This window comes from Mus musculus, chromosome 4 (assembly GCF_000001635.26).
Source record: "Mus musculus strain C57BL/6J chromosome 4, GRCm38.p6 C57BL/6J".
In the NCBI taxonomy this organism is placed as follows: Eukaryota; Metazoa; Chordata; class Mammalia; order Rodentia; family Muridae; genus Mus; species Mus musculus.
Window position 1 is genome coordinate 40795586 of NC_000070.6, and position 17003 is coordinate 40812588.

General features: G+C 46.2%; 1 protein-coding gene across 3 annotated transcripts in view; it reads right to left on the reverse strand.

Moving 5' to 3' along the window:
* Nucleotides 1–9016: 9016 nt before the first annotated feature.
* The window catches only part of B4galt1 (UDP-Gal:betaGlcNAc beta 1,4- galactosyltransferase, polypeptide 1), a 49383-nt gene continuing 41396 nt past the window's right edge, over nt 9017–17003 (reverse strand). For all 3 annotated transcript variants that reach the window (NR_165793.1, NM_022305.5, NM_001378519.1), the window contains 3 exons: nt 14094–14216; nt 12148–12252; nt 9017–11732 (listed from right to left, as the gene is read on the reverse strand). Coding sequence is in view for 2 of the 3 variants with exons in the window: in NM_022305.5 (NP_071641.1) it covers nt 11600–11732; nt 12148–12252; nt 14094–14216 (361 nt within the window). In the remaining variant the exon portion in view is untranslated. The remainder of the gene's footprint in view (nt 11733–12147; nt 12253–14093; nt 14217–17003) is intronic.

Here is a 17003-nt window from a genome sequence, read left to right on the forward strand (position 1 = left end):
CAGCCCCTGTGCTGGAAAGTTCAGGGTTAGGGGCAGGGTAGGGACTGAGGGATGCTGGGAGAACCTGGAGGCCAGGTCTGACTTGGTAAGATAACCACCTCAGTTTCGTGTTCCAGAATCTAAAACCAAATAACTAGAAGAGACTCCGGACTGGTGTCTGGGTCAGCTGGCCCAACAGACATATTGGTCATAAGGGAGGTTTCTCTTGCTCTCAACATACAGCCCTTCTCTCATTCATTCCATAGTCTCATTGTGGCTGGGTAAGTATCTAGAGTGAGCCACATGGATCCTGAGTCAGTCAGACCTGATGGAGCTGATGAAGTTAAGGCCATCATTCAGCTCATGACTCAAAAACAAACCACAGGTCCTTGACTTGCTAAAATCAAAACAAACCCCCAAAATTGCCTTCAGCTGGGACCATGCAGAAGTTTAAGGAAGAGAGTGCTACTTATCCTCCTTCTGGAAAAAAGATGCGTGGTACTGAGGAGAGGCGGCTTAAAGGGAAGGGAGAAAAAGTGGGGATCCAGCTTGAGGATGGTGGGGATGCTGAGGAACGGCATCTGTGTGGTTTGAATATGCTTGACTCAGGGAATGGCATTATTAGGAGGTGTGGCCTTGTTAGAGGAAGTGAGTCACTGTGGGGGTGGGCTTTGAGAGAGCATCCCCCTAGCTGGCTGAAGATGCCAGTCCTCTCCTGGCTGCAGTTGGCTCAGGATGTAGAACTCTCAGCTCCTTCTCTAGAACCATGCCTGTCTGGACTCTTCAGACAAGGGCAAAAACCAGATCCTTCTCTAGCACCATGCTTCCCAACATGGTGATCATGAACAGAACCTTGGAACCTGTAAGCTAGTCCCAATTAAATGTTGTCCTTCGTAAGAGTTGTCTTGGTCATGGTGTCTCTTCACAGCTAGAAATCCTAACTAAAAAAGAATACCAGGGGGCTGGAGAGATGGCTCAGCAGTTAAGAGCACTGACTGCTCTTCCAGAGGCCCTGAGTTCAATTCTCAGCAACCACATGGTGGCTCAAACCATCTGTAATGGGATCTGATGCCCTCTTCTGGTGTGTCTGAAGACAGCTACAGTGTACTCACATACATAAAAATAAATAAATCTTTAAAAAGAAAAAGAAAATTAAAAAAAAAAAAAAAAGAATACCAGGAGTGGGATACTGTTGTGATAGGCCTGAACATGCTTTTCTTTGGAGGAGTTGTGGACTTTGGGACTTTGAATTTGGAAACCCATGGAATGCTGTAGGTGGGACTTAATGAGCCCTCCTAGGAGAAATAGGGAGACATTGGTGTTGAGGGTGATTTGAACCCTGGAGATCATTCTTATGATGTTTTGGTGGATAATGTTGCTGGTTTTTGCCCTTGTCTGAAGAGTCCACGTGTGGCTAAGGTAAAGAGATTTTGATTAATTGCACTGACAAAGGAAGTCTCAAAAACCACCAGAGTAGACTTTGTCCTCTGGTTTACTCTCATGAAAAGCATTTTGATCAAGTGTAGCAGCAAGCTTAGAAAGGAAAAATACAAAAGCTATGGTTCAAGTAATAAAAGGACACCAGGAGTGCAATGGAGCTAAATTCTGTGTTTGAGGAGATAAACAGGTAAAGGAGTTGAAGATATGAAGAATGCTTCTACTTCAGACATGGAGGTGCAGAGTTTGGAAGTTGCCCAAATTTTGGTCTTGCTTTGGTCCAATATTTCCTCATTATGAGGTTTTGAAGTGGTAATGTATATTCTGTGATATAAGGGGTATGTGATCTGCTTTTTTATTCTGATTTTATAGGGGATTGCAGGTAAGTGATTGGATGGATCTCAAAAGAGACTTTGAACTTTGGATTTTTAACATTGTTGAGATTGTTATGGACTATGGGACTTTGGAAATTGGACAAAACATATTTTGCATTATACTATGGCTAGATATGGCCCCCATAGACTCATGTGTTTGAACAAGCCTATGGGGGCCAGGGAATGGAATGTGGTGGTTTGAATATGCTTGGCCCAGAAAGTGGCACTATTAGGAGCTATGGTCTTGTTGGAGGAAGTGAGTTGCTGTGGGGGTGGGTTTTGACGGATGCCCCCCCACCCCCTTCCTAGCTTCCTGAAGATGCCAGGCTTCTCTTGGCTGCAGTTGGATCAAGATGTAGAACTCTCAGCTCCTTTTCCAGCACCATGTCTGCCTGGATGCTGCCATGCTTCCCGCCTTGATTACCCTGATGATAATGGACTGAACCTCTGAACTTGTAAGCTAGCCCCAATTAAATGTTGCCCTTTTATAAGAGTTACCTTGGTCATGGTGTCTCTTCACAGCAATGAAAACCCTAATTAAGACAGCATCTCTTCACTTGCCGCTTTGGGTTTCTGCAGCCTTGTGGTAGATTCTACACTGAGCCCTCCAGGACAAGTATTGACTCAAGGCAGGGACAGTCCAAGAGAATAGAGGAGCTATGTTGTCTGTGAACCAGGGATGGGCATTGGTGTTGCTGTTCACAGTGAACTTTAAGAAGCAGAAAACCACATTGTTCCAGGTCCATGTGGGTTCTCAGTGTCATTGTTCTCCTTGTTTACTTCGCTTTACTCCACAGTGGTATGGCTAGGGCTAAAGAAGCTGGCTAAAAATACTTATGATTATTAAATACCTGTTTTATATACAGATATACATACCTATACATATGCCAAGAGTCAAATAAACATTTCTTGGGTGCAAAGGTGTTGTGAATGGAAAATATTACAAAGCCCAGATCTAGAACATATTCCCATTTAATATTTTAGGAAATTGGAATAACCCTTATTTCTTGGTATCCAAAACTGTCTGAAGCTCCTTTCCATACTAAGGTAAAACTTAGATATATACCCAATGGGAATATATATATATATGTGTGTGTGTGTGTGCGTGTGTGTATCAGAATATGAGTTCTGAGTCTAGGTAATAAAAGCCATATGACTTCAAAAAAAAAAAGAAGAAGAAGAAGAAGAAGAAGAAGAAGAAGAAGAAGAAGCTGGCTAAAGGGCTGATGAAGAAGGAAGGGTCTGTGTCAGGCACTAACTCTGGGTCACCCCGTGTAGGATATGTAACCTCTTTGAGCCTCAGTATCCAGTGATGGGGTTACTATAAGAAGCATTGCTGAGCAGGGGAGGATTATAGGTGTGCAGCCACTCATGTGGTAGAGTGTCTCCCCAACATTTCCTCCCTCTAGGTGTGTGGCTTTTGTGAAGCTGGGAACTAAGAGGGTGTTGCAGCTGGCCTGTCTCCTGTCCTGTTGTCATCAAAGGAGACCAAAGTTATGCAGGAGGTGCTCTGAAGGCCCTTGTAATGTCCCATTGGCCTTGACTGGATACTTCTAGTGGCCTGATGTCTAAGGCTCTTGATGCAGGAAGCTCCAGCTGGCTGGGTTCCATGGAACTGAGAGAAGCCTGGCAAGGCCAGGCACATAGCTCTTGCACCCTATCACACAGGCTTCAAAGATAAGGGCATGCCCTTGAGTTGGTCATGCTGTGGCACATGCCTCAGCAGGGACTAAGTACAGGAGCACAAGCCCAATGTTCTGTATTTACATCTGGCCAGGAAATGAATCTCCCATAGCTCTAGGGCTCAAGTCTATATCAAAATCCAGATGTCAGGGTCTGCCTGGGCAGAGTCCAGGGTTCCTGGATTCTAAGACCAAGGCTCTGCTGGGAATGGAGTCTGCTTACTTCCTCCCGGGCTGTTGTTCCTTCTGGGTCTGCCTGGGCAGAGTCCAGGGTTCCTGGATTCTAAGACCAAGGCTCTGCTGGGAATGGAGTCTGCTTACTTCCTCCCGGGCTGTTGTTCCTTCTGGGTCTGCCTGGGCAGAGTCCAGGGTTCCTGGATTCTAAGACCAAGGCTCTGCTGGGAATGGAGTCTGCTTACTTTCTCCCAGGCTGTTGTTCCTTCTAGGGCCCATGATCAAGGACCACCAGCCAATGGAGGGTCTTGCTCCTCCAGACCCAGGACTCGGAGTTCCCTCCCCAATGTTTGTGTTTTTAAAGTTTTTAATGCAAAAGTGAAACAGGCATGGGGGTCTGCTGCACCTGGGAGAGAGGCAAGAAATTTCTAGAAGTCTCTTCAACCTGCACTGAGCTCCTCAGGGATTCCACAGTGATGCCACATCCCAACACATGTGAACAGGACTCAGGCCCCCACTCTCTCCTTCTCTTTCTCTGTCTCTCTCTCTCTCTGTGTCTCTGTCTCTCTTACACACAAACACACACACACACACACACACACACACACACACACACACACACACACACAGAAGCCTTCCTCTCTTCCCAGGTGTTTAAAACTTGCAGCTTTCCAGGGGGACCCCTCCCCTGTCTGTCCACCTCCTCCCTCTGCCTATCCATCCCGACTCTCACTACCACACTTTCTTGTTTTCTCTTGCATGTTTGGGATTGAGAACTTGGGGCTTTATACATGCTACATGCTCGGCATTCAGCTTATTTTCTCAGTGTTGGCGGTTCCTGAACCATGTAGGTAGATAGAACAGAACAAGAGCCTAGCCCTAGTCTGGGAAGGGAGGTGAAGCGCATCCACAGTCTACTGCTTTTGCTTTCACTCCTACCAGCAATTACACACTAATATCTCCATTAAAGGGAGTAGGATTTGACACAACTCCCTGTTGTATATGAAAATAGTCTGTTTTATTTTTTTCCCCCTTAGGCCTCCTTCCAATAAATGAATCCAGGTCCACTTTATTCTCTATAGCTTTGGTAAACCATACTTCATTTTCCTAGGCAAAGCCCCCTCTTGATGGCATCTCCTCATTTCCCAGGGTTAACAGCAGGGGGGTGTACATCTTGGGGGAGGGAGTAACTAAATTCCTAGAATGAGAATTGTGGGGCCAGCCTGATTTTAAGACTTATGTCTTCATCAGCCATTCCCAGAAGAGCTGTTCCCATATGGCATTAATGTAGTCTAGGGGTCTTGATTGGGTTCACTTCTTCTGCCAATTAAAGAATTAAAAGGTAGGTAAAATTCTCCAAAGCAAAAGCGGAGAAATCACAAACACAGCAGACAGCAGCAACAGTGGAAGGAAGGTGTTTATTGTGGGTGAGAAAACACACACATGCAGCAGGCACTCGGAGAAAAGGACCCTCTGCAAAGCAAGGGGCGCTCAGACCAAGAAAGCCAGGCAAAGCCAGTCTCTGAAGTTCCCCACCACCACCACTTTAGGGTTGGTCAGTCTGAAAAGAGACAGGTTGGCTGATTGGTCCACAAATGTATAACTGTATCCTGATGCAGCCTGGGACTTGTTGAGCTCATCCATCAGCAGGGGGTCTGCCAGTGGGACACAAAGGCATCCACTAGGAAGTTTAAAAGAGGTCAGCTGGCCACTCAGGGCCTGCCACCAAAGGACTGACAGATGCTAGAGGCTCAGCTTGGTTTCTAAATCCAGTTTGACACTCTGTCCCAGAGTTTGCTAACTCTTACTAAGACAAATACCCTTTCTTCCCTAGGGAAGCTAGATTGTGTGAGGCTATGACGTACTTACAACCAACCGTCCTTTAGTCAGATGGGAATTGAGTGCTGAGCTGGAGAGTGGGTGGAGGACAGATTTGGAGAGCTGGTTTCATGGATAAGGCCAGAACTACAGTGAATTCCTCCAGATCACAGAGGTCAGACCAGATAACTTCTGGGAAGTTCTCTGTCGGAGGGCAGAATTACACAGAAGACCAAGGGTGGGTTCTGAGGGCAGCTCATAAAAAACAAGAGCAAATAGAAGTCTAGAAAGGAAAGTTGACTTGCCCAGAGTCAATGAGCAAGGGAGAAGGCAGAGAAAGCCAGACCAGTAGTAATGACCATGGTATGGTTTCATATCTGTATGGTGTGTGTACTGGCTGGTTTTGTGTGTCAACTTGACACAGGCTGGAGTTATCACAGAGAAAGGAGCTTGAGTTGGGGAAATGCTTCCATGAGATCCAGCTGTAAGGCATTTTCTCAATTAGTGATCAAGGGGGAAGGGCCCCTTGTAGGTGGTACCATCTCTGGGCTGGTAGTCCTGGGTTCTATAAAAAACCAAGCTGAGCAAGCCAGGGGAAGCAAGCCAGTAAGTAACATTCCTCCATGGCCTCTGCATCAGCTCCTGCTTCCTGACCTGAGTTCCAGTCCTGACTTCCTTTGGTGATCAACAGCAATGTGGAAAGTGTAAGCTGAATAAACCCTTTCCTCCCCAACTTGTTTCTTGGTCTTGATGTTTGTGCAGGAATAGAAACCCTGACTAAGACAGTGTGCTAAGGCCTGTGTTCACTGTGGTCTGGTGGGACACATGCTTGGTTTTCATGATGATTTCTGGCATAGGGCCCTTAAACCTTTCTACCTTTCTGTCCCACCTACTTCTCTAATGCTCTGTGACATCCTTTTGCCCTTTATCCTCAACGGTATGTGTCTTGCTGAAGTATATACTTTCTCTTCAAGTACCTCTGAGCTTTGGTCGGATGACGTTATTACCCTGTAACACCATTCCCACAGAGATTTCTCTGCCTCCTGACCTTTTGAGTGGTTCATACCCAGAGGAATGCAGCAGCCACATTCCCTGCCCAGGACAAGTTCGAACAAGGAAATATGGCTCCCCTGTAGGACTGGCTCTGCCAGATCTCATTTCTTTTCTGACAGAGTAAGAAGTTCCAGGGTCTCCAGGTTGCCCTTGGTCTCAGAGTCAGTGATCCTCCTGTCTCAGCCTCTTGAGTGCTGAGTTACATGCTATGAGCCCCTACTCATTTCTACTGATTTCTGTTAGCTTGATCCAGACCTTACAGGTTGCCAAGGCCTGTGTTCACTGTAGCCTGATGGGACATACACTTGGTCTTTGTCCTGGTTTCTGGCATAGGCACCGTAACACTTTCCTACTTTTCTTAGCAATAGCAGGGCTAGAATCTTTTGATCTCATACTTAGCTTCTGCCACAGCTCACATTCCTCGAACTCTCCTGCAGGACAGGCATGCCCTTGTTCTAGCAAGGTGGCTCCTGGATGGGAACTGGCCATTAGGAAGATAAAACCATGATGGGAACTTGCTACCTCCCCAGTCCAATCACTGAGCCCAGGGTCTCACACAAGGCGAGTGCTCTTCCGCTGAGCTCTATCCTCGGCCTTTCTTTTCCCCCTATATTTTTGGGATGGGGGTGGGGGTCTCACTAGTTTGCTCAGGCAGGCCTCAGATTTTGGGGATCCTTCTGTGTCAGCTCTAAGTGGCAGGGATTACAGGCCTGAGCTACCATGGCTGGATGGAACTATCATTTTGTAATAAGCTATAAATGTATATTTCCCAGAGTTCTGTGACTCATCCTGGCAAATGAATTGAGGCTGCAGTAAAGATGCTGGGAATGTCTAGCCAGTTGGTCAGGAGCACAGGCCACGACCTGCTGCTTGCCAATGGTTTGGAGATAGGGCAGTCTTGTGGTTGAGTCCTTAGCCAGATGGCATGCAATTCCGAATCCAGTAAATGATAATAGAATAAGTTACTCTAGAGGTCATCCTACTGGAAGTGCTTGTTTGGCAGGGAGAGAGTCCGAACACCTGGAAGTCAGGTGTGAAGTGCTGAGGGGTGAGAGATAAGGAAAATACACTGGTTTTCCATTAAGTCTCTAAGAGCACGGTGCCAGGAGGTCACTACACCATGTTTGAAGGCTACATCTAGTCATCTTTCATGGATGCTCACGCCAAAGGCCACTAAAGATTCTTCCAGTAGCATAGACAACCTAGGTGGCCCTGGATGGCTGGTGCTCTTCTTTCCTTGCTCATTCTTACAGGATAGCCACAACAGCCTCTCCGGTGCACCGCCTTCCTTTGGCCTCTTTCAAGTCTACCAGTCAACCTGTAAGAGGCCGTGGTGCCTGACTCACGGGATAAAAGAGGACACACCTGGAATATATTGCCTTAAGTACCTGGTAACAACTAAGATCCTTTTCTAATAGTACTGGAACAATGATTATATACTAAAGAGACATTTTGGGGCTAAAGAGATGGCTCAGTCGTTAAGAGCACGCACTGTTCTTGCAGAGGACCCAAGTATGGTTCCCAGGACCACTTCAGGCTGCTCACAACCTCCTCTAAACCAAGCTCAAGAGGATAAGATGCTCTCTTTGGCCCCCACAGGCACCCGTACAGAGAACCACAATTAAAAATAAAAATGAATCTTGTAAGAGCGAGAGGGAGACATTTCTGCCTCCCTTAAAGGGATACACCATTGTGATGATGCACCCCAGAGAACTGCAATGTCCTCAGGAATCTCATGCAGGGAGGAGAGGGCTGACTTGTCAACCAGAGAAGAGATGTCTCCTGGAAGGAGATGTCCCACACTGCTAGCATCTTGTCGGGTGACTTTGTAGGAGAGACTGGAGCCGGAGGCAGTGGTGACAGGTGGCAGCAGTCTTTGACAAGGACTGTTTTGCAGTACCCAACCTCTACCCTCCACTTGAACCTATAAATTTGTTAGGACCGACTGGACAACTTGGGGAAGGGCCACTGGACCCCTTAAGTACCCACGCTAAATAAATATCCACTTCCTGCCTTTCACTATGACTTGTTTCATTGGCTTCTTGAGGACAAGCAGCCCTTAGGTTCTGATCTCTACTCTAGTCTCACTAGTTTGGAGCCACTGGCTAGCAACTTCCTGGCCTGGCAAGAAACTCCATATGGGAAAACAGCACATAACTTACACTGTGAATTCCTTGCACAAATGGCTCTCAGATTCATTCTCAACTATCCTGACATTTGTTGAGGATAGGAGTAGACTGTGGCCAGAGAACTGCTAGGCACAATTTTATTTTGAACTGGGAATAGACACTATATTGTTAAGTACCTGTGAGGTATTGGTCATCAGTTTAAACGTATCATCTCTTTTAAGCCTAAAATGGTCTCTATATGGTATCATTCCTACTTACAGATAAGAAAAATGAAGGTCCTACAGGGACACTTCTGACTTCCGGAAGGCATGTGGAGCCTGCTGCTGTCTCCAACCCCCTCTCCCCCCCAACAAAAAAGAAAAGAAGCCAGTTACAAAGATAAGGTCATTTATTCACGTTATATTACTGCATTTCAAAGGCAAAAATACAGATGTCTGTTCTGAATGCCAAGGTCAGAGACAGCCACCCACCCCCAGCCCCAATGGTAAACACATTTGTACACATGGGATATCAACATACAAACACAGTATCACAGGTCTGGAACAGCCCAGTGGGCAGGGAGACCCTGCCAGGCTAAAGGGTGGCACATTTCCTTTGCTTTCCTGTGCCTCTGATCTGTCCCAAAGGCCACACTATCCAGGTCACCAACAAAAATAGAGAAAGAGAAAGGCACAGCATGTTGACACCAGGGTGAGAATTCCCAGGTGAAGGGAACGTCCCCTTCTGTCCTCTAGTCCCCAGTGGCATCTCTTGGGCCAGGCTAATGCCCAAGCCTAACAGTGCCTTGGGCTGGAGGTTCCCCAAAGGATGCTGAAAGGGAGGAGATAGGAGGACAGGCAAGACAGTTTCCCTTGGTCCTGAGAATGAACCACGTATCTGACATGAACAAAACCCAACACGAACAGCATAGAGAAAAGGCAGAGGTTTGCTTTAGGAGAGAAAGAAGCAACACACTCAATGAGTCTGTCTCCCTTCTTTTAAGGCACTTTGGAAAAGTCAGGATCTTGGGACAGAAAAAAAAAAAAAAAAAAAAAAAGACTCCTCTCAGTGCATCCAGTCTTGGTTTTAACGGCCTTCTAGAGGCATGGGGAACCGAGAGAGCACAGATTTTGTACAGCCTGGCTGCTCTGACTAGGGAAAAAAGAGTTTCTAACCCATACATAAAAAGGCTTCTGGAGAAAGCAGCAAGTTAGAGACTGTGGTGATCAAAGCAATAAAGACACAGGTAGGATGAGGGCCAGCCATCCACACCGCCTCTATACTCAGGGCTGGAGTCCAGGCTGCCCGAAGCAGAAAGGGCTTAGCTCTGGGATTAGACAGACAGCTGAGCCTAAGGATCCCAGCCCAGGCTTCCTCTTTGACGCCCTCTCGGCTTGATGACCTGAGTACGTGCTTCTGGCTACATCACCGCAGGCAGGCACAGAACACGGCCTGGCACAGGGCTCTGTGAATGACGACAGCTCATGGGTACACTGAGCAGTGGGAGCACCCACTAAAACCCTGAGTGGCAAGGAGGGGCTTTAGAGGCACCAGAATTCTCAGGAAGAAGGGGGTGTGGGTTCAGGTGAACTTTCTAGACCTCTAATTAAAAGGCACAATCATGCTGGAGAATGAACAGTCTGACCCCGAGGGCCACAGCGAATTTTAGGGAAGGAGGCAAAGAGGTGAGAAGGGAAAGGAAAGAAGGAAGGAAGGAGAACAATAAGAACTGGAGACGTTGGGTGGGTCAGGGAGTGTGGTGGAGGCTCGGAGAGATGGTAAACAAACCTGACTGCTATGAGTTTTCAACCCCATAGTCTAGGGCCATGAGGGCGTCAGTTCTTGGTGGCTGAGGGTCCTTCCACCCAGCCCACCTGGGGGAGTGGAGTGGGGAGTTCTGCCAGGTAAGCAGATGTTGTCTCCCAAGTTCCTGACCCAGATGTCTGGCAGGATAACGCTGACCTGTTCCCTCAACAAGGGACCTGAAAGTAATTTTGCTCTTTACAAAACCTGGCCTGCCAGCTCAATCAGAGCTCCTTTGACCACTACAGCATACATTATTTTTTTTCCCCTAAAAAATACCCAATCCCTTCCCCCACATTTAAAATACCACAATAAAAATACATAGGAAATTCAAGTTTATATAGCATGCCCAGAAAAATAAAGTCATGACTTAAACACTCAATAGCTATTCTGATTTGGATCAACACAAAAATCAACCTATAGCATAATCAAAACTTGATTTATTCTTTCAAATACTACGAACTGCTTCTAAAAACAAAAACAAAAACAAAACAAAAAGCCTCTTTACATTCAGAAATCAGACAGGGATCTGGAGACAGGCCACGTGAGTGAGAGTGCCCAGGCCCCTGCTCTGAGGGCAAGGCCTTGGAATCCACACACTACAGGACCCCAAGGTCCAGGCTCAAGTTTTAAAACGCCTTTGCTAAGAAAAGACACACACACAGTGATTGTAATAGTCGCATACCGATGTAAAGGGACAGAGCACGAGACTGATTGAAATTTTGATTTTCGTATAAAAAAAAAATCCAAGAAAATCTTGTCAATCTGAATCCAGCAGCAGTCTCAATTTGTCACCAAGTACGAACATCACCGACTAAAGCAAAGTCCTTCCCCAGGTCACAATTTAGCAGTTTCAACAGTGGGAATGTGACCCACAGTCACTAAGTTTTGAACTGTGTACAGTTCTGACTCTTTGGGGGTGACACAACCAAGAAGTCTCTCCAAGGGCTGACCAGTTTTACACTCCACTCACCTTGTAGAATTTCATCCAGTGCCGAGCCAGGTTGTGGGTAAATGTTACACTCACCCTGGGCATCTGGAGGGACGTCTGAATGATAAGAAGAACTGTCATTCAGACTGTACAAATGAGAGGGACCAGCCCAGTCAACTGGCAGAGACACATATCTGAGGTCTCCGGCCATTCTCAGGTCTCTTATTGGTACTAAAAATGCTATCTCGGTGTCCCGATGTCCACTGTGATTTGGGTATATAACGGGTATCTCTGTACATCCAACACCTTGTAGGTAAGTGAGTTCAAACCATCGAAGCGCATCGTTTCCTTTGTATGTGCGATCCGGTCAAACCTACCAGAGAAAAGGTGCAAAGGAGATGGGTTAAAACATAAATCTTAAGAAACTGGCCAACATCTGTATTTCCCCAACAGCCCTTTTGCTCAGAGTGGTTACCCCAGATGGAATATCTCTACTTCACTGGAGTTAAAGGGCCCTGTGCAAAAGCCTGACTTACAGCCTGTTCCCTTTAAAGGAGGAAGAAATACAAGAACACATGGGGGCTGGAGGGATGGTACTGGCTGCTCTTGCAGAGAAAACCCACACAGTGGATCACATCTCCAGTGCCAGAGGATCAGATAACCGTTCTGACTTCCAAGGGCACCAGGCATACAAGCAGTACACATACTTACATGCAGGCCGAACACCCACACACATAAAATAAATCTAACATATAAATAAATAAAGGGAAGGCACAGAGAGGACGTACCTCTGAGGATTGGGCTCATTTTTCTTGTCTCTTGAATGCCGGATCATTCGACACCTCCCTACTACAGCATTTGGACGTGATATAGACATGCCTTTATGAACTAATCTGCCAAGAGTAAAGGGACAGTCATTACCATAGCCCAGCTGCAACATTATGGACTCATTCATGGGCCTAAACGCTGTTCATGAAGCACAAACCCTCACCATCATGCCGGAACATGGCCCAGAAAGTCTTTAGTTTAATTTTAGACTTCCCAATACCTTGCATTGGCAGATTCTGCAATTTGTAGTGTATGCCTCATTAAAGCCCCAAATCGAAGCATCAAATATCCAAGTTAGAGGAGGACTGGCAGATGTGGGTGAGCCACACGTTTCTGACCATGTCCTCCCTGTGGGCTTACTTTAGTGTCTGGCATACAGTGAACAGGTGCATAAAGCCTTTATCTCTTGGAGAGCTACTCCATCCCTCTACTTACCCCCATCTTCTCAGCCCCTCCCTCAATGCTTTCCCCTTCCCAAACTCTCCTGACCCTTTGGGCAGGTCTGTGGTATACAGCAGTCCAGAGGGCTTGCCCAAGTCAGATTATGTGTAGGCAAGTGTGTCTGTCTGAACCTTGTATTGAGGTTTCTTACACCTTGCTGGATGGGCCTTGCAGTGGTCTGTATACAGTAGGTACTCAATATGTGCACTCTAATATGAAGTTTATGTCAAGGTCTTTATTAAGAACTTGGAGCTTTGGCAAGTTCTCACATAGTGGTACCTTGAATGGCATGGACATTGTTCTGAGAGACACTTTCTGTTAACTTATCAAATGTATACCAAGTCAGGTAAAAGCTCACATTGGTTCCCAGATGGCTTTCACTACCCAAAACCTACAGGAGACAGGTCTGCCAGGTTTAAAAGAGCCTGGGCTGTGGATAGGGTAAGACTGGCCACAGCAGGACACAGGCCAGGGAGTTCCACAGGCTCCTTAAACTAGTGTCTGGGTTTTTGTTGTTGTTGATATAAGGACCCACTATATAGCTCTGGCTGTCTTAGAACTCTGTGTACACCAGACTGGCACTGAACTCACAAAAGATCACCCTTCCTCTGCCTCCCAAGTGCTGGGATTAAAGACATGTGCCACCACACCCGGCATTATTGTCTTTTTAAAAAATGATGTATTTTTATTTTTAATTGTGTGTGTGTTTACATCTTAGTGCAGTTACCTACAGAGTCTAGAAAAAGGTACTGGATCCTCTGTACCTGGAGTTACAGGAAGTTGTGAGACGCCTGTAAGATGGGTGCTGGGAACAAGACTTGGGCTCTCTGCAAGAGCAGGATATAATTTTACCTGCTGGGCCATTGCTACAACCCCTAATCTGTCTTTCCTTGTTGGTGGTTAAAATAATTCAAATAAAACCATGGCACAAAGATTCTGTGAGATGAAACTTGCTTTATAAAAAAAAAAATCAGGACCATAATGAGATGCAAGTCTTTGAAAATGAGACGCTCACATCTGGGGGTTGTCCTGTCCCCACGCCATCTCACTAGAGCATGCTGGGTCACAGACGCATGCACTGCTTACAGCTAGCTCTCCATGGCTTGTGACGTTCAAGCTCTTGTGCTTGCAGGTGAAAGTGCTTTACCCAGCGAGCCGCCTGTCTCCTCAGCCGATGCTTTGGGTTTGCTTCTTCAGTACAGAAAGCCCACATAGGAAGCCAAAGTAAGTTTGCCCCTTCATTTCCCTCCCATCTTACATCTTCCAAAGCTCCTTTAAGAATCCCAGAAGCTCCTTTTTCTAAAGACTCTGCTAGCACCTGTCAGGCCTACAGGAGCGTGGATCTAAGCCCAGGGGCTGGGTGGGGACTCCCTTGCCTCCTGGGTGCTAATCCTTCCAGAATAATCAAGCAAGGAGTCAAACACTGAAGGAAAGCCCAAGAGAAGAGAAAAACTGTGAGCATTACCTGTTAAAAATGTCGTCATCTTCTCCTCCCCAACCCCAATAATTATTAGGGAATCCATTGATGGCAAGAAACTGTTGTTTACTGAGAGCAGAGACACCTCCAAAATACTGAACATATGGCAGGCTGGAGAGGAAGCACAGACAGAGGGCCCATGGCTAGTAAGTTTTTACCCCAAGTAATGACTGAAACACACCAACTTTTTTTTTTTTTAAGACAGGGTTTATGTAGCCCTGGCTGGCCTAGAATTCACTGTGTAGACCAGGCTGACTTGAGATCTGCCTGCCTCTGTCTCCCAAGTGCTGGGATTACAGGCGTGATCCACATGACCATGTCTGAAGTTTCTCCTTAGGCACTGGGAGGAAATCTCCCTAAATTATAGAAAAATGAATGATTAATGATATAAAAATTAATTTGCTTTACTTACTCACCATCTTTCCAAATCCAACCCTGAATCACAATGGTTCCTTTAGCTTTTGATGCTTAATTTGTGTTTTTGTCAGGGTTCAGATTATCTTAGAGACACACAGATATGTAGAAGCTTTCTCTCTAAGGGTATAGTACTGAACCTATGGTCACATAGGAAACCAGCCAGTGATGGGAGGCTAAGTCCAGTTCTCCCAACTGTGGCTCTGAAATCTGCTTTCTTCGTACCTTGTTCCTGCCAAAAAAGGTCCTTATGCAGGCGGCCCTGCCCACCTCATACCGCTCGTCCTTGCCCATATTCTCTACCAGTCTTTCTTTCTCCCCAAGGCAAAGGTTTGAACACCAACCTAACATGGCAGCTGTATCTCTGCAAACTGCCTCAGTCAGTTATTCTGACTTAGCCAAGTGATAAACCTACTTTTCCACATTTCCAAGTACGGGGACACTGGGGCCTTTTGTCTTTCTCCACCCTCTTTATCTTGAAACGTTCATGGTTAGGAAGAACAGATTCTGCTCCAAAGGCCACACAAAGGTCTGTCCATGGGCAGGCCCTCTCAAGGCTTCCGTACCCTGTTACCCTAAGTGGAACTCCCAACCACACTCAACTCTAAAGTTAATGTTTAAAATCTTGGTTTGCTTCTTTCCATGAACTAAGGAAAATGCCAGCCAAGCTGCACATACACAACCGAGCACATGAGATGAAATATCAGGAGTGTTTCCCTTCTTTTTGGAGAGGAAGTTGTGTGTGGAGTAAAGCTCTCGCTTTGTATCAAGGCTAGCTTTGAACTCACAATTGTCCCGCCTTACTGTAAGGCCTCTCAAGTGCTAAGATTACAGTTACACACCACAATGCCTGGAACTCAGTCCTGCCTCCCCCAAGACACATGTGTACCCCCCCCCCCCACACACACAGTCTCAAGCTCACTCACCTAGGCTACCTTTGAACAAATGATCCTCCCGACCCCTGCCTCCCAGTTGCTACAATTACAAGGACAGAGCTCCTCAGGGTTTGGAAGGAAAGACCCAGGAGTTTTGCTTGAATGAACAATGGATTCAGATTTGGATGGTACCATAAAGGATCAAATTACCCATTTCTGGCACACCTCACACACCGTTTTTTTGTTGTTTGTTTGTTTGTTTTTTTGGGGGGGGGGTTGTGTATCAAATGCATAACTGGGGACTGAACCCATGACCTCAAGCATGCTAGGAAACTGTTCTACCACTGGGCCATAGCTCCAGCTCCTATATATCCACTTTTAATGTTGGTTAAAACCAAAGGTTGCTGGACTAATAATAGGTCTTGTGAGTCAGTGGTTCTCTAGAAATAGATTCCTACTTCAGTGGAAGTGTGTGCTATCTTGAGTAGGTACAGCATTTTTGCTGTCTCTGTTCCTTTTCTTATCTACCTGCTCTATCTATCTACCAGCCATCACAGGGTGTCTGTAAACCATTGCTGGCGTCATGGTGAAGCACGCAGAGGTTACTTAGGCCTCCTCGTCACTCTTCAAGAGAAGAATGAGGAAGGCCAGAGTACAAACCTGTCAAAGGGAAGACACTCAAGCAGAGGGAAGACAAGCGGGTGCAGACGAGCTCCTGGTGAGTCCTAATGGGCCACTCTGGGTAGGTCCTGAACAGCTGACCATGGGGAGACCTAGGTTCTACGTTGTCCTATAGCTCTTGTGCCCCGATCAAGGGAGCTGAGAACACCGGAGTCTGACAGAGCAGTTGTGTTCACACACAGGCTATTTGCACAGGCCAAGTATACTTGCACCCAGCCTAAACTCAAGGAGCTGCGGCAGAGCTTCCTGAAATGTCAGGTTTACTTAAGGAAGGGAAAGATAATGCTTTTCAAATGAATAATCCTTTAATGCGAACAAGGATGGGCTGTGAGGTAAAATGCACATTTATTTACTTAATGACTTTATCTTTTTATTTATTTTTTTTTTTAAGACAGTTTTATTACAAAGCTCTGACTGTCCTGGAACTCAGTATACAGCCAGGCTGGCCTCAAACTGTAGAGACCTACCTGCCTCTGCCTCTAGAGTGCTGGGATTAAAGATGTACACCACTGTGCCTGGGCCTTTGACTTTTAAGGTTAGACAACTGACGATAAGACTATCTTCTACACATGTCAGGAAGGTTTGGATCACACTGCTACCCTGTCTCTTCACTAGCACTGTGATACAAAAGTTAGAGCCCCATGTTTGAGCAGGAACACATGTTTTTCTTAGAAAAAGAACCATGTCTCTTTGAAAGTGCTGAAGGACATCTGTGGAGTTATCCAATCTCTAGTATCTGTGCTTCTCAAACTATGTGGGGCAGAGGGGGATAGAAAGTGAGGAGATGCAGCCACTGTTGGAAGCCCAAACCTAAGAACTGTTATCAGGATACACAGTAATTATTAGGAACTGCTGGACTATTTCTCCAGCAAGAAAGGACTATACACTTAAAAAAAAAAAGCAACTATTTCTCAGAAGTGGTGGTCTC